The 22,048-nt window shown below is 41.9% G+C and overlaps 2 protein-coding genes across 3 annotated transcripts in view; one reads left to right on the top strand and one right to left on the bottom strand.

The window, feature by feature from the left end:
• Positions 1 to 16,565: 16,565 nt before the first annotated feature.
• Positions 16,566 to 20,500, top strand: LOC111380448 (alkaline ceramidase-like). 2 transcript variants are annotated; one of them, XM_023004020.1, is made up of 3 exons: positions 16,566 to 16,744; positions 18,416 to 18,756; positions 19,712 to 20,500. In XM_023004020.1, the coding sequence occupies exons 2-3, from the start codon at positions 18,503 to 18,505 to the stop codon at positions 20,223 to 20,225; spliced, it is 768 nt and encodes a 255-aa protein (XP_022859788.1). In that variant the 5' UTR covers positions 16,566 to 16,744; positions 18,416 to 18,502; the 3' UTR covers positions 20,226 to 20,500. The 2 variants fall into 2 exon arrangements, with proteins under 2 accessions (XP_022859788.1, XP_022859787.1); XM_023004019.1 differs by having other exon boundaries at positions 16,567 to 16,744; positions 18,433 to 18,756; positions 19,712 to 20,497.
• A 1,206-nt stretch (positions 20,501 to 21,706) lies between these two features.
• Positions 21,707 to 22,048, bottom strand: part of LOC111380451 (rRNA-processing protein cgrA-like) — a 4,903-nt gene continuing 4,561 nt past the window's right edge. Inside the window, exon 3 of the mRNA XM_023004022.1 lies at positions 21,707 to 21,964. Within this exon, the coding sequence (XP_022859790.1) occupies positions 21,932 to 21,964 (33 nt within the window). The 3' untranslated portion in view covers positions 21,707 to 21,931. The remainder of the gene's footprint in view (positions 21,965 to 22,048) is intronic.

Raw genomic sequence — 22,048 nt, 5'->3', positions numbered from 1 at the left:
AATGAGAAGCTTTTTCCTCTGAAACTTTTTGTTATGCTTTTCAAACTGGCGTGAGGTTGGAAGCCCTTCAAGTACACGCTTATGGTTGGTTTTGCTTTCCAAAACATCTTCACCAATGCTCTCTCCCTAACTAAACGTTTCTCCAAAGAATATTTAACGATGATATAGAGAGAAAAATTACAACACAGCAATTTTAGCTTGAATTAAATTGAAAGAAGAAACCACTATTTATAGGTACATATTATACCATAAAGATGAAAATAACATGAACTAAATAAATAATATATTTCCAATAAAATCATGTAAAGATAAAGAAACAATATTTTTCACGTGAAAATAAGGAAATAATTTTTTTCCTAATTTGAATTATAAATCCAACAATCTTTACCTTGACCCAAATTTCAGTGCAACGAATGAAACTTCAAAATTTCTCCACCTGGAAAAATATATCCAACTGCATCAAAATAATCGAACTCTTCAAAACAGTAACGAAAACTCTCCATCACAAAAAAAAATATATTCCTCTGCTCAACATCTACAAGCGACATTGAACCCAACTCTCGAGTTCCCAAAATTTCACCAAGGAATTAATGTTAACCAAACAGGGTTGAAGTACACCCTATAGCAAAAACCACACCAAATGCTTGATTAGAAGGCCCATTGCTAGAACTATCACCTTAAACGATCCCGAAAGCATTACAGACATCACTGACACCCATGTACTTACGCTCCGTGAGTCCAACCCTAGCAACTGAACACAGTGTATCCGCTGAAAATGGTGGCAAAGAGGAATCACCAATACTCCCCTGAGCAATATTTTGAACCGACCTAGAGTCCATCACAAAATATACTATACTTAACTGAATATCCACCATGATACTGAACTTGTCCAGATGTCTCTTAACTGGCTCTGTGCTTCCCTGTAAGATGTACAACTAAGACTTTTTTCGTCCCTCTAATACAATCCGAACACCCCTTAGGACCTTCAAGACTCCACCTCCACCTCCACCAGAGAAATTATATCATTATGCTTCTAGGGTACTCATCAAGATGAGATTTCTTTTCAGGTCTGGAACATGTCGAACCTGATCAATTGTTCTGACCGTCCCATCCTGCAACCTTAATCTGACTCGACTAATTCCAGTAACACGGCAAAACTCGTTGTTTCCCATCACAACTCTACCTTGCTTGACAGCTTCATATGTCTGAAAGAAATTTCGACTAGAACACATATGATGCGAACATGCTGAATCGAGAATCTACTCCTTGTTAAGTTTAGACTCTATGTCAGATACCACGGTCAACATCAAATCACCGCCATCCAAAAAATCCTCGATAATATTAGTCACGTCCGAATTGTATGATTGTCCCCTATGATTTGTAGCTAAATTACCTTTTGCATGCAACTTATCACAATATTTCTTAACGTGTCACTTTCTCCTGCAGTAAAAGCAGTACAACTTGTTGAAGTTCGTTCTCAATCTACCCCTTCGTCGGTCACCATGAGATACCAGAGCTTTCTCATCCCTCGATATAACTCCAACCATATGCTTCATCTTTTCCTTCGAGAACAAAGTATCGTAAACATCCTCAATTGTCAAAGTATCACGACTGTACAGAATGGTGTCCCAAAATGACGAATAAGAGGAGGGCAGAGAACACAATAGGATCAAGGCAAGATCATACTCATTGTACTTAACCTCCAATGTCTCTAAATGTACAACTATTTCCTTGAACATAAAAATGTAGTCTTCTAGTGACCCTCATTCCGCCATGCGATGGGAATACAACTTTTGTTTTCTAGCCAGTTTGCTAGTAAAACTTTTAGTCATGCATAGCTACTTCAATTTCAACCACAAAGCAGCCGTTGTTTTCTCCTTCAAGACGTCATGCAGAAGAGTATTGGATAAATGAAGATGAATTTGCGATAATACCTTCGAATCTCTCCGTTGTTTCTCCTCCACTATCTAATTAGCTGGCATCTTCTCAAAATTCAGCAACGCATCGTCAAAATTCAACTGCACCAAAATAGCTCTTATCTTTACTTGCCACAGAGAAAATCTTGTATTGCGATCCAACAGTGAAATATCATATTTCAATAGAGCCATCTCTAAAAAAAATCCCAATCAAATCACGAAAAACTTGCAACCTAGCTCTGATACCACTTGTTGATCCCAAAAGCAATGCAATGATTGAGATTAATTACGTAGTATAAAATATGTAACAAGATCAAAAAGATGAAACAAGATTTAAAGTAAAAAAAATCAAAGAGAGTTAAGCAGAGGAAACAATGTTTTATTATAACAACGATATGGAGAGAAATATTACAACACAACAATTTTGGCTTGAACTAAACTAAAAGAAGAGACCGCTATTTATAGATACATACCATACCATAAAAATGGAAATAATGTTAAGGAAACAATATATTTTCAATAAAATCCCGTGAAAATAAGGAAACAATATTTTTCACATGAAAATAAAGAAACCATTTTTTTCCTAATTTGGATCATAAACCCAACACTTTTCTGTAGAGATGTGTTGGTGATTTAACAGTTTGATTGAATTTTCATCGCACTTTGTTTTAGATGGAAAGATGTGAGCTGTGTTACGCCTCGATTATTCGCGCCTCGCTACCGAAGTGCCATCTCACCACCCGAGGCCGAGATCAAGTAGACCCTACGCAGCACCATTTACTCCGACCTGAAAACGACCCTCCCGAAGCTTCTCCGAAGTGATATATCGATTCCTACTACTGATCTGCCGAAACATCTCACCTCCGAGGTCGAGATCAAGTGGACCTCGGTTAGAAGATCCGCCGCCAATTTAAGATTTGTCCTGTACCTAAGGCTTAAATTAATTTGACGTCTCCATGAGGCTATTTGATGTAACTTATCAACTTTATGTTAATTCAACTCGGGGGAAACAAACTGTCCGCCCACTCTACAAGCGCGGCTGATTGATGCCTATGAGCAGACGCTACATACCGTCAGATGTACACACGCGTTCCACATCCAGCGATTCATACCACCTATAAATACCCAAGGTTTGGCAAGAGGTAAGAAAAAAGAGAAAAAAGAATGAAACTCTCAATACATAGCATTCCATAACAAGTTTATATATTCTTCTCCCCCTTTATTGATTGATTTGTGTAGCCCCTGGGCACTGTTCCGACCACCCAAACCTGACTTGACCGTCGGAGTGTATACGGCCGCCACCAACCCCGTCCGTTCCGGCCGTGTGCGCCTGACAGTTTGTTCATTTTGTAGGGAGAAATACGTGGAGTAGCTATAAGTTGGCCACAGGAGGAGCCATTTTTGGAGGTCAACAGTTTGGCGCCGTCTGTGAGAAACTCACTCCCCATTTGAAGTTTTGCGTTCCCCATTGGAGAAGACACCGGAAAACCGACGACAGACCCTGAAAAGGGGGCATTCTTGAAAAAGAACAAAGTCGAATTACAATCCAAGTTCTTACTACCCTTGAAAAAAGAGGTAGGATGAGCTATAGCCATAAAGACAATCCCATGAGAGAGGCCTCTGAAGAAGAGGTACTCCATAACAATGTTACTCATCAGAGACTGCATCACCGGTGCCGACGAGGCGAAAGAACAGCCATACTCACTGAAGGAATGGCCCAGATAGCTGCGAGTATGAGAGACATAGCAGCTCAGAATATGGCGATGCGGGAACTTCTCATGCAAGCCCAGGGACACCAGAGGCCCCAAGGATCTTATCCGGTACAGGAAATCCCTTTGTCTCACTCTCAAGGCCACATGAGCCGGCACGCAGAACGTCTTCTCGAAAGAGAGGAGAACACCGAAGCGACATCTTATGTGCAAGAGAGTCATCCATCAGAACCACTCTTGGGGGACAACTTTCCTCAAGAACACGATGACCAGAGGTCAGTGAGCGTCTTCGACCGGATAGGGAACGATCTTAGCAATAGGATCCGCCCGGCAAGAGGGTCGGTCCGGTCAGACCGCGAAGAAGAGCATGTTCCTCCTCCTCCTAGAAATAGGAGGGAGAGGAGAAACTTAGTCGATTGGGGGAGCCGGGGAAAAGCACCTCCTCCACCCCAAGACATCCAAGATGATGAAGGATCAGAAGGGCCCTGTCGATCTTATGAGGTTGACGACGATGACGATAACCTCCCTTTCTCAAGGAAAATTCAAAGCTTCCCAATGCCAACTAACTTCATGCCCCCTAAGATCCCCAAGTATGAGGGGAAAGGGGATCCGGAGAAGCACCTCACAAAGTATATGACACAAATGAGTCTTAGGAGAGCCTTACTTGCTCTAAAGTGCAGAGCCTTCCATTTAACACTAGGTGGAGCCGCCGAGGTGTGGTACAGTAGGCTTCCTCCCCTAAGCATCAGAAGTTGGCCAGACTTGAAGAAAGCATTTTTGAACCAGTACCTCTCACGCAGGGAAGGAGAGACGCCAATTCAACGCCTGCAAGACACGAGGCAGGCCCCTAGAGAGACGCTGAAAAGCTATCTCGCCAGGTTTACAGACGAAATTACGTACTGCGAGCAGGTCACTGACAGGGAAGCCCTTTCAGCCCTGAAAGGTGGTCTCAACATGAACACTTTGTTTTGGAGGGACGTGCGTAGCAAAAATCCCTCCACATACGACGAGCTGGTGGAGATGGTGAGAGTGGAAATTGTTAGTGAAGAAATAATTGATCATCGCAACCGTGCCACGCAGGGACTCCCTCCCCCACAGAGGCAAGTAGGTCGAGGCCCCGCAGCGCACCTTGTTACTCAGCAATGGACCCAAGCAGGGCATACCATATCTCCCACATCCAGACAGGCCCTAGCTTCCGCCACATTGAATGCAGTGCCGGTGTTGGCATATGATAACGCACCCGCTGAGGCAGGACCATCTGGAAGAACTGACAACAACAAGAAGAAGAAAAAGAGGCCAAACAGGCCCTTGGCAGGAGCAAGATTTTGTACTTTCCATCAACTATACGGGCATGAAACCAGCGAATGTAGTGATGCCAATCGGCGCCCTGATCGAAGCAACCCCCATACTTTCAGCAAAAACGAGCACCCCGCAGATCCACCTCCTCGAGGAGGGGAGGAAGAGGTCACCAGGAACAATCTCCTCGCAGAAGAGAATCGAGAAACCGAGGCCAATCCAGGCAAGGGAACCAAGCCCAATTCCCTGGAGGCCAGGTCATCAGGGAAATCGATACCATCATTGGGGAACCCCATGTCGGTGGCAACACCAGGAATGCCCAGAGAAATTATACAAGAGAAGCTAACGATCCCCCGATGATCACCTACATTGTCGACGAATCGAAATCAGCAAACAAGATGGCCCCAATCACCTTCTCCCAGGAAGACTCAGAGGGAGTTCACCATCCCCATTGCGACGCTTTGGTTGTAAGAGTCGTAGTGGCTAGAAATGGATTGAAACGCATGCTCGTTGACAATGGCAGTTCCGTGAACATATTGTTCGGCTCCACTTTTGACAAAATGCAAATTGAACATGGGTTAATCCCCATGACCGACCCACTGTTCGGATTCACTGGGGACAGCATCATCCCACGAGGGCGGATCACCCTGCCTGTGGAAATGGGTTCGGCCCCCCTGGTCGCCCAGCATTTCATGGAATTTCTGGTGGTAGATCATAGGTCGGCTTATCATGGAGTATTGGGCAGACACACTCTAAAAGATCTTTGGGCTGTGACGTCCATTCACTATCTGTGCATGAAATTCCCAACTGAACATGGGATTGCAACAGTCCGGGGCGATCAGATGGGTTCCAGGGCATGCTACCTAAACTCGTTGCGTAAATCTGAGCCCCGAACTGTCAATGTAATCCTAGCCGAAGTACGCGCTGAAGCCGGTACGGACATGGAAATGCTCGACGCCCCTGAACAAGGGCATACCTCTGAATAAGAGGAAGATGTCATCATGGAAGAGGCCCCTGAACAAGGACACCCTCTTGATGAGTTAGACCCCCGAATAATCGATTATGAACCAAATGCGACCCCCATGGAAGAACTGAAAACTTTCCTAGTCAATCCAGAAGACCCCAATCAAGTCTTGCGCATAGGGAAGTCATTATCGCCCGAAGCAAAAATTGAGATGATACGATTCCTGAAAGAAAACCTGGATGTCTTCGCATGGAAACATGAAGATATGGTGGGAATAGATCCTAGGATCAGTTGCCATCACCTTAACATCAACCCCTCCTATGCCCCCCATAGACAGAAGAGGTGTGCCCTGAACCCGGAACGGTACGAGGCGCTGAAAGACAAAGTAAGTAAACTTAGCCGCAGTGGTTTCATCAGAGAGGCCATATATCCGAGGTGGATATCCAACTCGGTTCTTGTGAAAAAGTCAGCGGGAAGTGGAGGGTCTGTGTGGACTTCACAAACCTGAATAAGGCGTGTCCCAAGGACAGCTTCCCACTTCCAAGAATTGATCAACTGGTAGACTCCACTGCTGGGCATGAACTACTGAGTTTCATGGATGCGTACTCAAGGTACAACCAGATACCCATGTTCTGACCTGATGAGAAAGCTACATCATTCATTACGGACAGGGGGTTGTATTGCTACAAAGTTATACCCTTCGGATTGAAAAATGTCGGGGCCACATACCAGAGGTTAGTCAACATGATGTTTGCCGAACTCATTGGCAAAATCATGGAGGTCTATGTGGACGACATGTTGGTCAAAAGCCTCCAGGCGGCCGAACACGTGAGTCACATTGACCAAACCTTTCAGATACTCAGAAAGTATAACATGAAGTTGAACCCCCTCAAGTGCACTTTAGGAGTGGCATCAGGCCAGTTCTTGGGATACATTGTAAATCTAAGAGGAATTGAGGCAAATCCGGCAAAGGTAGCGGCCTTACTAGAAATGAGGTCACCTCAGAAACCGAAGGAGGTCCAAAATCTCAATGGCCGGATAGCCGCACTCAGCCGCTTCATCTCCAGAGCCACTGATAAAAGCTTACCTTTCTTCAATGTATTGAAGCAAAGAAAGAGATTCCAATGGACTTCGGAGTGCCAAGAAGCCTTCGAGTCTCTGAAGAAACACCTCGGGGAAGCACCCCTCCCGTCGAAACCCCAGCCGGATGAATCTCTGTTGCTGTACCTAACAGTTTCAGACGTGGCAGTCAGCGCGGTCCTAACCAGGGAAGAAAATGAGCTTCAATTGCCGGTGTATTACATCAGCAAAGCACTTCTCCCAGCTAAAACACGCTACTCCGACATGGAAAAACTGGCACTCGCACTTATCACGGCCTCAAGAAAGCTGAGGCCATATTTCCAAGCCCAATCAATACAAGTCCTCACCAATTTTCCTTTAAGGCAAGTGATGCAGAAAACGAACGCGTCGGGATGCCTGCTGAAATGGGCTATCGAGCTCAGCGAGTTCGATCTCACGTTCCGACCTAGACACGCTATCAAGGGCCAGGCCCTTGCCGATTTTATGGTCGAGTTTACCAAAGCCCCAGAAATGGAGGCCATAATGGAACCGACCGAGCCCCCACATGGAAATTGTTTGTAGATGGGTCTTCAGGAGAGGCTGGCGCTGGGTCAGGAATCGTGTTGGAGAGCCCGAAAGGCCATTTGCTAAATTGTGCGGTAAGATGCGACTTCAGAGCCTCGAACAACGCGGCCGAATATGAGGCCCTTCTGGCAGGTCTAAGGCTCGCTAAGAAAATGCAGGTCAGGAAGTTCCTAACAAGCAGTGATTCTCAGCTCGTAATAAATCAGGTAAATGGGGATTTCGCAGTCAAAGATGGTAACATGCTTGCGTACTTGAAGCTGGTTCTGGACATAATTCCCCATTTCGAAAGGTTCGAACTAGCTCAAGTCCCCCGTCTAGAAAATGCCCATGCAGATGCCCTCTCAAAGTTAGCCAGCAGCATGGACTCAGAGCTTCTAAACATCGTCCCCATTGAACACTTATCGAAGCCCTCCACCTTCGAAGGCGAAGAGTTACTGTGGATAGAAGGCACCCCATTGTGGATACAGCCCATAATCGCGTATCTGAAGGAACAAACACTGCCTGCTTCCAGAGGCGAAGCAAGAAAATTAAGAAGAAGGGCTGCACACTTCGTCCTTCAAGAAGACACCCTTTACAAGAGAGGCTTCACTTCGCCCCTTCTCCGATGTGTGGGCGACGAAGAGGCCACATACATACTCAGAGAGATACATGAAGGGATCTGAGGAAATCACTCCGGAGGGACAGCTCTGGCACATAAGGTTCTCCGTCAAGGTTACTTCTGGCCAACCCTGAAAAGGGATGCTTGCCAATTTGTCCAGAAATGTGACAAGTGCCAATGCTTCTCTAATGTGCAAAGACAGCCTGCTCAGAGCCTCTCTGTAGTGACCAGCCCTTGGCCATTCACCAAGTGGGGCATCGACTTCATTGGTCCACTCCCAAAAGGGAGGGGAAGCGCAACTTTCGCCATTGTCGCCATCGACTACTTCACTAAGTGGGTCGAGGCAGAACCCCTTGCCCGAATCACCGAGGCTAATACTAAGAAGTTCGTTTGGAAAAACGTCATTTGTAGATTCGGCATCCCCCACTCCATTGTCTCTGATAATGGGCGGCAGTTCGACAATAGGAAGATGCGAGACTTATGCGACGAACTGGGCATAAAGAAGGACTTCTCGACTCCACATCACCCCCAAGCAAATGGACAGGTTGAAGCAGTAAACAAGACTATCAAGCACACCCTGAAAAGGAAACTAGATGCCTCGAAAGGCGCCTGGGTTGACGAACTCCCCCACGTCCTCTGGACCATCAGAACGACTTGCCGGACTGCAATCGGCGAATCCCCATTTTCTATGACCTACGGAGCCGAAGCAATGAGTTCGGTCGAAGTTGGGGCCCCATCATATCGACGGATACATTTCAATGAGATCGGCAATGATGAGGCACGAATAAGTGAACTGCACCTCCTTGAGGAAAAGAGAGCGACTTCCCAAATGACCTTGGCAAAATATCATCGCAAGATGACCCGCTTTTACAACTCCAAGGTCAGAAACAGAACTCTCCGCTTGGGCGACCTCGTCCTCAAAAGAGTTTTCCAATCTTCAAAACCAACCGGGTCAGGAATTTTCGGCCCAAACTGGGAAGGCCCTTACCGCATTCGAGGGGAATCCCGACCTGGTACCTACGAGATCGAAGATATGTCAGGAAGGATGCTACCTCACAAGTGGAACATCGAGCACTTGAGAAAATACTACCAGTGATAAGACTGTTCCGATCTGATCCTAAGGTGTCATAGCGAATCGGTTGTTCCGATCTGATCTCGGTTGTAACGTTTCTTAAGTGATGGAATCGCCTTTGTAAAGGGTGGTGTAATTTATCTTAGTAATGAATTTCCAGTTCCAAACCAGATCAGCTAGGGAATAGCTTCCTCAGTTCTTCGGAAGGTTCATTTGAGCGATCCGATAGTCAATTATTAGCTGATTACCAAGCGGTTCCTCATGTTTCTCCAATTGGTCTGAACTCAGATTATTAAGAAGTTGAAGTTAGGAATCACTTCCTGCTCACTTAAGTGTTTGGACTTATGTTCGCTTAAGCGGACCGATTCACAATTGTTAACCGATCGTTGTCGCGAGGCAATTAGTCTAATGTTTGTCATTCATACAAGTATAAAACAAAAGGAATACAAAGAAGCAGAAGCCAAAAGACTTAACAAAAATTTTTCATTCCATTTCACAAAATTAAAGTACATTGGGGGACGAAGTCATTACAAGATAAAAAGAAAACCCTAGTCTGTGGGAGGAATTTCAGCATTGGCCGCCTCCTGGGCCTCTAGAGCCTCCTCAGTAACTTTATCAGGCCGACCTCCAGTTGGTCCCCAAAACTCTGCCTCCAGTTGAGAGATGTCCAAAGTAGGATGCACCTCCTTCAGTCGACCCAGTAGGCTTTGGGCACTCCACAAGGCCCAGAAGTTGGCAAAGTCGTCGTAAAGGGGATGGTCTTCGAAGTGGTCAATAAAATTCTGGACTGCCACCTCCCCTGCAGACTTCAATTCCTCCTTCAAAGAGGCGATCTCCTCTGACTGGGCCTCTGTCTGCTGCTTCAGCTTTGCCTTTTCTCTGTTAGAGGCCTCCAGAGCATCGATGGCGAGCTTGTGGTGCTCGTTAGCGTGGTCAAGTCGCCGAGTCACAACAGCCACTTGGCACTCCACTTCGTAGAGCTCTTTCTTCAGCCGCTCCACCTCTGCTTGCGTAGCAGTAAGCTGGACCTCAGCAGCTTTCTTCCCCTCCTCTGCCTTGGTGGCTTTGGCCTGGGCCGCTCGCACAACATCCCCATAATGCATCGCCTCCTCGAGGCGCTTGGCGAGGTCCTCCCTCTTGGAGTTTAGATCCTTCACCAAGCCCTCGAGCTGGATGCTTGTGCTTAGTGCCCGGGCCACGCAGGCGCTGTTCGCCGCCACCAAATCTTCGACCGTGCAGGAGGCGGTGTGGTCCCTCCACTTTTCAGTCCAATATTTGCTGTGGACCACCGCCACCGTAGCTGTCTCTGGAGGAAGAGCCTCCAACACCTCCCTTATGGGCTCTTCTTGATTGGTGCCCAGGAAATCAACCTCTTTGGTGGAGCGGGCCCTTTTTCTCCTCTACTGCCCGGAACTTGTTCAATGGGTACAGCAGCAAGGGGTGCTGTGTCCGGGGGAGCAACGGGCTCTGCTGGAGCGGGGTTTCTCTCCGGGAGGGCCACCCCCGTGGGAATAGTTGTCTGCCTCAAAACTGGGGGTGGCCTCGCCACAGTTGGGCGTCTGGGAGGGGCGGCACTCTTCTTGCCCTTCCTTCGGAGGTCAGCCTCCGGGTCCTCCCGAACCTCCTCCTCCGTCGGAGGCTGGAGCCTCTTACTGGCCTCCACCAGCTCCTCCATTTGCTTCTTATACGAAGAGGAGGAAGCCTTCAGTGCCCGTGCCTCAGCCATCATTTTCTGGATGGTCTTGAAGTCGGGACGTACTTTCAGCTTCTTGTTGAAGTCATCTGCAAAGGAACAAATAAGGAATTAGTACAAGTCTAGGGAGTTCGGAATAAAAAAAGTATGGGCTTCGGTCCTATTACCTTGAGATGCCATTAAGTCGTGAGTGATGAAATGGATGTTCTTCCGGATCAGCCTGTGGTAGGACCTCTTTTCTGAGGCAGCTGATAAATGACACAGATAGTGTCGAAGTCCTCTATTGATAGCTCGCACCGAGGAAGAGAACCTACGAATGGAAACATAACCGTTAGACACAAGCTGAACCGAAGAGAAAATAAAAGGAGTAACTACTGTACTCACTAATTGTTAAAAACTTCGCCAGGACTGTAAGAGGAGCCAGGGGGTCCCCCTCCATTGTGTCTCATCGCCCCGCTGCCCGGCACCATGAGCTCTTCCATTCCTTGATGGAGCTCGGCAGATCGATCATGAATGGAGTGTGGGAACCCCATGACGTAAGATAGTACCAACCCCGAGTCTTATCCCCCCGGCAGTAACCTTGGGTATATAGAGGGTCTGGAAAACGGAAAGGGGCATCTCCACCCCTAATGACGCCTCTTTCCACAACATCCAGGAGCCCACCATCTGGCTCCAGGAGTTTGGATTGAGCTGTGTCGGGGCTAGCCCATAAGACCTAAGCACCAACCTAAAGAATGGGTGGATAGGCAGCCTAAGTCCGGCCCTAAGGATCGCCTCACTAATGGCCACACAGCCCGGCTTTGGGTAACAGGCTCTCTCTTCCGGGCCGGGGAGGATCAAGTCTACACTGTTTGGGATCTTATATTCTGTCCTAAGTCTACCCAGGTCGGCCTCCCTTAATTTTGATGGGTAGTTCGACGCCCCCCAAATGCACAAAAGTATCTGGGGGGCTATCCGGTCATTTCCATATGTTCTCCCCCTCCCCATTATTGCCCCAACTATTTCTGAGGAGGTCGCCACAATGGGCTCGTCCACCCTCACTATTTCTAAGCCCCTCCCCAAACCAAAACTCCCTTCCGAGGCCATTTGTTAAGAAATTTTTGAAAGTCCAAATGGGTGCTGAAGCTTACGGGTTTGGAAGTTTTTCCTAGCCGAAAATGGTGTAGGATCGCCGGAAGTATCGTTCTTTCTCGCCAGAGTTGCTTGCAAAACGTCGAAAATCGCCGGAAATTTGAGAGCAAATTGTGATTTTAGTCTTGCAAAGGTAGAAAGTCTGAGAAAACCCCAGAGTCCTCCTTTTATAGGAAAAACAAGTCCAATCTCCACCGTTGAATTCAAATGCGATCAATCTAAGCCGTTCGTCGCATCCTCAATCCGGGCCGTTGAAATGAAACGCCAGATTTGATCTAGGCCCAAGATGTCGCTGTGACCTTCACGCTAAATTGAAACGCGTCACTTCGGTTACAACCAGCCGTCAATAATAATTGCTAGCCGCAGCAACCTTTTAGGAGAATGGGCATGGCACCCAACTGTCACCTTGGAAACACGCAACAGTTGTCAAATCATTGGACGTTTGGGTCGCCTCGGATGAGCTCCTCCTCCAACTTTACAAAGCTTGGACGCACCTGACGCGAACACCCCATTGGCTCATCGCCTCGGACGCTGCGTTTCCTCCCATACTTTACAAAGTTTCAGCCATCTCCCCACGCGTCGACCTTTTTCCGTCAACGCATCGGTGCGAGATGAGTTCCTCCTCCAACTTTACAAAGTTTGGACGCACCTGACGCGAACGCCCCATTGGCTCATCGCCTCGGACGCTGCATTTCCTCCCATGCTTTACAAAGTTTCAACCATTTCCCCACGCATCGACCTTTTTCCGTCAACGCATCGGTGAGAGATGAGTTCCTCCTCCAACTTTACAAAGCTTTGACGCACCTAACGCGAACGTCCCATTGGGTCATCGCCTTGGACGCTGCATTTCCTCCCATGCTTTACAAAGTTTCAGCCATCTCCCCACGCGTCGACCTTTTTCCGTCAACGCATCGATGCGAGATGAGTTCCTCCTCCAACTTTACAAAGCTTGGACGCACCTGACGCGAACGCCCCATTGGGTCATCGCCTCAGACGCTGCATTTCCTCCCATGCTTTACAAAGTTTCAACTATCCCCACGCGTCGACCTGTTCTGTCAGCGCATCGACGGCAGATGAGCTTTTTCTCCAACTTCACAAAGCTGGGACGCGCCTGACGCGAATGCCCCGCATCTGCCTATTATCCTAACCTCAGCTGCTGCGACGAATCGATCCCCAAAAGGTCCCATTACTCGCGGCCCGGTCAGGAAAACAAATCCATGCATAATATAAATATTCATTCCCGGATTTGGGGGACCACTGTTACGCCTCGATTATTCGCGCCTCGATACCAAAGTGCCATCTCACCACCCGAGGTCGAGATCAAGTAGACCCTATGCAGCACCATTTACTCCGACCTGAAAACGACCCTCCCGAAGCTTCTCCGAAGTGATATATCGATTCCTACTACTGATCTGCCGAAGCATCTCACCTCCGAGGTCGAGATCAAGTGGACCCCGGTTAGAAGATCCGCCATCAATTTAAGATTTGTCCTGCACCTAAGGCTTAAATTGATTTGACGTCTCCATGAGGCTATTTGATATGATTTATCAACTTTATGTCAATTCAACTCGGGGGAAACAAACTGTCCGCCCACTCTACAAGCGTGGCTGATTGACGCCTATGAGCAGACGCTTCATACCGTCAGATGTACACACGCGTTCCACATCCAGCGATTCATACCACCTATAAATACCCAAGGTTTGGCAAGAGGCAAGAAAAAAGAGAAAAAAGAATGAAACTCTCAATACATAGCATTCCATAACAAGTTTATATATTCTCCTCCCCCTTTATTGATTGATTTGTGTAGCCCCTGGGCACTGTTCCGACCACCCAAACCTGACTTGACCATCGGAGTGTATACGGCCGCCACCACCCCCGTCGGTTCCGACCGTGTGCGCCTGACAGTTTGTTCATTTCGCAGGGAGGAATACGTGGAGTAGCTATAAGTTGACCACGTGGATGAGCCATTTTTGGTGGTCAACAAGCTGTATAAATATTCTTGAGATCTGCCTTCTTTTCTATTCATTTGTTAAGCAATTAATGTTCTGCGAAAAATAAAAATTACTTGATTTGTTGTCCAAGATGGCGAAGAATATGCTACTTATCTAAGGGATATTCCATCAAAAATAAATTTTTGTAACAATTTTAAATAATGTAAATATTAAAACACAGAAGTTTTGTTTCTAAATAGTAAAATAGTTTTAATTTCTGAATGTATATTCCGATTTATTGTAAATAATGTAAGAAAAATTTGGCTGGAAATCAATACTCCATATTTCAAATTCTTAATAAAATATTATGTAACAATGAATTTTTGAAGTAATTTTATCTAAATCATAAATTTTTAGTTATTAAGTTCATTAAAATTCTCATGTGTAGATATCTAATAAAATTTGAACGAAATGATATTTCGTTTCTATATTATTCAAAAAATATCATAATATTCTTTCCAAGGACTTTGATCGACTGAATTTCATCTAGACACTCCAAGTACTGACTTAAAATATTTTATCAATCAAGATTCTTCTCACTTATCATGTTTTTTGGTTACATTTTCAAGCTTATAAACTTGTTAAATATTAGTCCATGTTTGGTTATGAAATTTTTAATTGAAATCGAAGTCGAAGTCGAAGTCAAAGTCAAACAATCAATATTAATCACATCTTTCATGAGTCCCACAACTTTTCAATCACACATTTCAAAAACTTCTATTACAATCTACCAAAAAAATTAATTTTAATCCCCATTAAACAGCCTCTTATTTTTGTCGATATATTATGTATATTTGAGCACATGATCAACCAAACTTCATCTAAACACTCCATGTAACAATTAGGTTTGGATAAAAAAATCGAAAAATCCATTAAATCAATCAAATTGAACTGGCTCGGGTCGGTTTGATAAAGATAATTGGTTTGGTTTGATTTTTTTAAATAAAATCATGATGGGTCGTTTTAGCCATCGCTGGTTAACCAAACTGATCGAATCCACTTACATGTTTACCATTTTTGTTCTTTTTTTAGGAAAAAAAGAATAAAAAAATGAACCATAATCTCATAACTATATCTCAATTCCTTTCAATCTATGATGTTATCAATAATTAATAGTACTGAAAATTTCTTTTTATAAGCTTATTATATTATATTTAACCAGTTTTTTCTATTCAAGCAGTCAGCTACATAATATAATATATAAAAAGCAACAAATTCTTAAGCTTTTTGTTGATCTGTCTCTATTAACCTGATTTTATTTATTAATCAATAATTATTGTAATATAAAATTATGTAGTTATTTTAATTTTTGTAATCTATGTGAACCCACAATCCTAACAATTTGTTTTTTAAAAGAAAATCAATTTGGACTAAAAGTCCAAACTGACTAACCGAATCGAACCGGAGTTTGGTTTAAGAGTTAGAGTGGATTGATTTGGATTGAAATTCACCAAACTAACCAATTGGATTTTGATTTTAGGTTGGTGTCTAAATCGATCAAAATCCAACCGCGATAAAGCCTAGTAACGACTTGAAATATTTTAGTCTTACCATTCAAATATTGTAACCTAAATAAAACAAACTAGTCTAGTGATGTTTTCGAGGACATTTTCAATTTCGTAATACATAACTTTTATCTATCTGCTCATGATTTACAAAAGCTCTACAAAATGTACAGTAAATTACCTATTGTATAACTAGTTGCGAATGAAGAGTTCTCAGTGGTCCATTTGAAAAGAAAATGATATCTGTAATTTAGAAACGGGAAATAGGACTTTGATGATGAATACCTACCCCATCAATCTCCCCTGTGATGATCAAACCTCCATCCTAATTTCAAGAACTTATTTTTAGGCCTCGTTTGGCACATATTAATGTAAAAGTGAGAATGAAAAATATAGTCATTATGAGTCCTACACAAGAAATAAAAAATAAAAAATGGTGACTTGATGTGATGGATAATGGTCATACTTTTTCATTCTAATGAGCAAATAATGAGAAATAAACAGGGCTTAAAATTGATCAAATAGTGTCTAATCAATTTTCAAAATAACAGTAATAATAAAAAAAGATCATTGACTTATCTTATTCAATTGAAACTTTAAGATCGAACTGGTTAAGAGATTGAATAAGTGGTTTTCCGACCTAACCAGTTCTATCAGAGTTTAATAATTATAGATGCACTAAAGGGAAGATGAGACCATTTGACCTTTATTTAAGCATAATTTTTCTGCAAACTTATTTTTAATTACATATTTTCAAATGTAAATTTTTTGACTACATAGGAAATTATTATTATGAAAATATTCTCCCAAAAATAATATTAAGTACTTGTTTGATAGGAATTTTGTTAATTGATTTTTTGACCGTTAGAGATAAAGTGAATTTTACCTGTGAGAGATAAAAAATGACGACTAGAATAGTAAAATAACGATAAAAAAATGATATTAATTGGATTAAAAAATGTTAAATATTTAAATTATATTACTCCATCCTGATTCGAAAATATATATGTTATCCATCCCAACGGATATTATTTCTTACACGTGAACCCATCACACACGTGAGAACTAAACCGTCAGATTCTTTCAACCGGCTGTAAAGAATCCGATTCAAAGAAGCGTTTCAAACCCTATTGAAATTCACATTTTCCCATTTTCACATAAAAAATTATGTGTGGAAATTGAAAGCTTCATGTGCGTGGATTTGGCGATAATCTGAATTTGGAAGGTATTGGCTGCGTGTTGTCAATATGTGTGTGTATTATTGTTTTTCTTAATGTACGTTAATGTGTTAATTACTTGTCCATTTCTGCGCGCTATTTGGCTACTGGTTGTTTGTTGGGAGTAATACTGAAATTAATCTGTGGCTGATGCTTGTTGTGTTATTTTTCCTAATTAATGAGCATTGAATTTAAATATCAAGTGCCATTTTAGGGTTTCTTTTTCTTTATTGGTTTTTGGGAATCGTTCAACGGCTTAGCACCACAACAGGGTTTCCATTTTTTGACCAATAGTTGGTCTTTTTAAGTGATTAGGAGATTTAATTATTTTGAAATATTCGGAAACCATGCTGTTTCCTGGAGTATTTGAAATGGAAACATTTTACATCAAGGATAATAAATGTTCTTGTTTTAGATTTTTACATTACACTAGAGGTGCTTCTGTAAAAGCTTTTCTACAATAGCGGTGGATATAAGAGTTATTTATTTAATTTGTATGATGATTTTAAGATAAAGGATGTGAGGATTTTTCCCTAACTTATTTGAAGCCAATATAGATGATAGGAATGCTTTGATGGAGTATATATGATGTGCGCTTTTGAGGGCTTTGTTGACTTCTGGCGTACACGCACTTGCACGCACGCACACACTTTCAACATGTGATAGTCTGCTGGAAAGAGTTAAATTTCTTTGGACGTAATTTATATTTAGGCAAGAAAGCTTAAAAATATTCGTTATTATTGTTTCTATAGAAATTCCTGGTTATTGCACTGGAAAGGAAATATAATAGGGATTTGATATGTTCATATGGTAACTATTCAATATCACAATGCATCGATTGTTTATGGTTACTGCAGTAAAGAGACGGTTTTTCAATCTTATGTCATAAATTTCTTGAAAATGATCTGTTTTGAATATTTTTGTGTTCCTATATGATTCGTTACGAGTGTTCAGCAACAGATTATCCTCTGTCCATCCATGCGGAAGTCAACACAACTAATGTGTGCCATTAAATGCTATTTTCCACGCATTGAAAACATGTGAATGTCCTTTTTGTGCAAGTTGAGCATTAGATATGCCAACTTGTCTTGAGACCAGAATTAGTTGTAAAGATAGATGACCTTGACAACAGGAAGGAGACATTAACTTATGGCAAGGAAATCGAGTGGAGGATTTAAATGTTGGTTTTGGATCTTTTGTTTCTATTTGATGCGTTTGACGAGTACCGGCTTAATTGGTCCATAAATTTAAAAGAAAAAAATGATGGTTTTGTGTTGTATCTGCATCATACCATTGAGTTCTTGCCTATCTTTGTGGAGAATTGAGATAAATTTCTAATTTCAGTGGCATGTGCATATATAATCCAAATTATCCAATTTAACCAAATTGTGTTTGCTGATATCTTGGACGTATTCATGATCAATGCATTGTATTTTCATTCTTTTGTGCAAAAGCATTGTTTTGTTTCTACCCGCTGTCTGGAAGCCTGATGTCTCATTGTGTCTAGCTCATGATTTAAAAAATCCCAATTGAGGCCCACCTCATCTTGAGGCAAACAAAAAACCTGTCAGCATCTAAAAATGATTTCAAATTTCTTTTCTTTGAATTGCTGTAGGATGATGATAGTAGACTTAAATTACATTGATAGTTAACGTGCATATATTCACATATGCTCTTAGTTCTGCATCTCTTGCAGGATCTGAAATCAGCATATCTTGATAAGTTCTTCCGTAGAACAATTACATTTGCGTTCTATACATTGAAGAATGGAAGATGGATTATCAAGCTTTTGGGGTCCTGTCACATCTACACATGAGTGGTGTGAGCCAAATTATGTTCATTCTTCCTATATTGCTGAATTTTTCAATACCATCTCTAATGTCCCGTGCATTATATTGGCTTTAATTGGTCTCGTGAATTCCTTGAGACAACGTTTTGAGAAAAGGTTTAGCGTCCTTCACATATCAAATATGATTCTAGCCATTGGCAGCATGCTATATCATGCCACCTTGCAGCGGCTGTAAGTTCTTATTTTTTTATTTTTTCATTCTTTTATTATCTTGTCAATGTGGTTTACATATGGAAATGGATGTGTAAGGTTGTAAGCTGTATGGAGGGGTTGATGGCTTTTTTTACATTATGAATATTAGAAAAATTTTGCCGAATGTGGTACCAGGTGTGTACCATTTTAAAGTGTTTGAGCTTTCAAAGAATGAACAAACTCCAAAAATTTAGTAGTAAAATAACACAAATACAAAGACAAGGACGCCGCTTCAATAACGTCTTGAAACCGTTTAAGTATATAGAGATAGAGACACCATAGCGGAGCACCATTCCATGGAACCCAAAAGCATTTTATTGCTGAAAATTCTCACTAGAACTTATGTTGAACTAATGCCAATTTTTTCTTATTTGGGACAAGGTAAATTGATAACATAAAGTATCTCATGTCTTTGCTCTTGGGAATGATGCATTGGAATGGGTTTCTGCTTATTTAGTAGCCCGAAGTAGAAGAAAAGATTTTCATTTTCCTGCTGTAGAATTATCTTTGTTTTAAGGTCATCTTTGTTCATTGATACATGTTGGTTCCATATGTAACTAGATGAGAAGTAAAAATCTATCGTTGGTGTTTCCTATTATTAAAAAGATATAAAATAAAAATAATCACTAAAGAAAAGGGGTCCTTTAGGATGGCCTGAGTGGTGAAATGTTGGTCTAACACTGCTTCAATTTAGTGTGGTTGGCTGTTTGAATTAAGCACTTGTTCGGTGGGAATTAAAATCTAGATTTTAATCTTAGTGGAAGTTAAAAATTAATATAACTATGTATTTCATGGAATCCACAACTTTTTAACCCCACATTTCATCAACTTTATCAAAATTTACTAAAAATCTGATTTTAATCGCTCTCAACCCGGGTTAAATAATGTTCTCTAGATATAATTTATTTGTGAAAAATTCTGAATTTATTTTCAGGCAACAGCAAGGTGACGAAACACCTATGGTGTGGGAAATGCTCCTTTATATTTACATCCTCTACTCACCGGACTGGCATTATCGAAGTACAATGCCAACCTTTTTGTTCCTTTATGGTGCAGTATTTGCCATAGCACATTCACAGCTGCGTTTTGATATTGGTTTCAAGGTGCACTATGCGCTGCTTTGTCTTCTTTGCATTCCTCGGATGTATAAATATTACATTCACACAGAAGATAAATCAGCTAAGCGGCTTGCAAAGATGTACGTCGCCACTCTGTTGTTTGGGAGTTTCTGCTGGTTAGTTGACCGTTTGTTCTGCAAGAAAACATCACACTGGTACTTCATTCCGCAGGGTCATGCACTGTGGCATGTTCTTATGGGTTTTAATTCGTACTTTGCTAATGCATTCCTGATGTACTGTCGTGCTCAACAACGGGAATGGAATCCCAAAATTAAGCACTTTATGGGATTTTTTCCCTACGTGAAGATTCAAAAACCAAAGAGCCAGTAGAACACAGTGCTCAACAAAATGGATTGTCACAGGTGTTTGTTTTCTGTTTCATAGCAAAGGCAAGTGGTTACAGTTCATTTTTTTTCCCCATTTGAAGAACGCAATGTAAATGATATCTGGGATTCATTTTGGTTTTGCTGTAGTTTTTCAAACGTACCATATTCCCATGCTTAAATGGGCGATTAAATGAACTTTGTATTTTCTATTTAATTCTTTTTCACATGGATTGGTTTTGCTATCATGAAATGAATGAGAAAGATTGTTTCATGGTTTGATGTGAGGGTAACTTATTTAGTTTCATCTTTTGCACAAATGCAATTAGGTATGCATTTATGATTTCCCCTTTCCTTATCTGAAGCCTGTTTGAAAGTGATTTTGAGAATTAATTTTTTGACCGTTAGAAGAAAAGTAGGGTCCACCTGTGAGAGAAGAAGTCAAATGTGATGACTAGAATAGTGAAATAACAGTAAAAAAATTAATTTTTTGGAGAAAAAAATCACTCCCAAACAAGCTGCTAATAAGTTGTTACACTGAGAAATGCTACATGCACAAACTGTTTTTACAAACTGGTTTAGAGAATGTCAGTTGGCAAGATTTCATTGAATTTTGGCCAAAAAATAAAGTTAAACCTGCCAATTAAATTCCATCTTCTGAAAACTTGTAAATCTATCTGCACAAAAAAATCTGTACCATAACCTTTTTTTGTGCTGTACTACATTGTTGGAAGACATCCAGGCTTTACATGCCAGAAGCATTCATTTTTGTGAAGCTAAAAATGAAACTATTTTAACATATGGGGACTCCAACCATGCAAAATAAAACATTCCTCAGTTAGTGGTAGAACTCCCCTACAAACATTATTGGAAAAATGAAGACTTATTTCCAACTCGATACATGGATGAGATGTGAGAATGTGTGATCGGCTTCTTTGACTCGCACAGTGAAGATTGAGAGAATTCAAACCACCCCTTGTACACCGTCAATCTTGAAGATTATTGTATCACGGAAGTAAAGTATTAACATGTGAAGTATATCACAAAAGTATGGATGATTTTTGTTCGCTTGGTTTGCCAATGTGACCTTCTAATGTTAAATTGATGAAAACTGTCCAATAAATGCACTCGGTACAAAATTAAAAAGCTGAATACCTACTCACCAAGTTTTACATAAGTTGGAGACTCCAAAAATAATTTGTCTAAAATTTTACTCTAGTAATTGACAGTGTACTTGTTCCATTAGGGTATAAGTAGTTTGATTTGGATTGGTTCCATAATGTGAACCAGGACCATAACAGCAAATTCCAATAAAAATATTGCCAACAAGAAAATGCGTACAATATTTCAACAAATTATCACCAAGTACATCGCAATTTTTCTGTTTCCACCTGGACAAATTCTCAATTTCCAGGAAATTGATACCTATACCAGGTTCAAATTTTAAATCCATATTCGCAGAGTTGATTATCCCTCCAAAAACAAAAATTGACTATGATAATCAGTATGCTTAAATTAAAGTAAGCAATCACTTTATTTCAAGGAACCATCATTCACCTCCAATCTATCAGATATTAATCAGGTTACATCTGTAAACAACAGTCAAATAACTTGAATTTGAAAATTTCCGAACGAGGCAGGCCAAGACTAAGATAAAAATATCCTAGCACCGACAATCCTATCTCGTGCAATCAGCTTTGGAAGAGAACTCATTCAAAGAGTAGTAGTATCAACAATGGCCTCAAGTGTCTTCTTCTCCAATTCTAATTCATCAACCCATATAGAACTTTGTCTATGCAGAAGCTCCTTCTTCTCTTTCCTTTTCTCCTC

Source organism: Olea europaea, unplaced genomic scaffold (assembly GCF_002742605.1).
Source record: "Olea europaea var. sylvestris unplaced genomic scaffold, O_europaea_v1 scaffold2146, whole genome shotgun sequence".
Taxonomy (NCBI): domain Eukaryota; kingdom Viridiplantae; phylum Streptophyta; class Magnoliopsida; order Lamiales; family Oleaceae; genus Olea; species Olea europaea.
The sequence above is the reverse complement of the archived record's forward strand: the minus strand, read 5'-3'. Positions and strand labels throughout refer to the sequence as shown.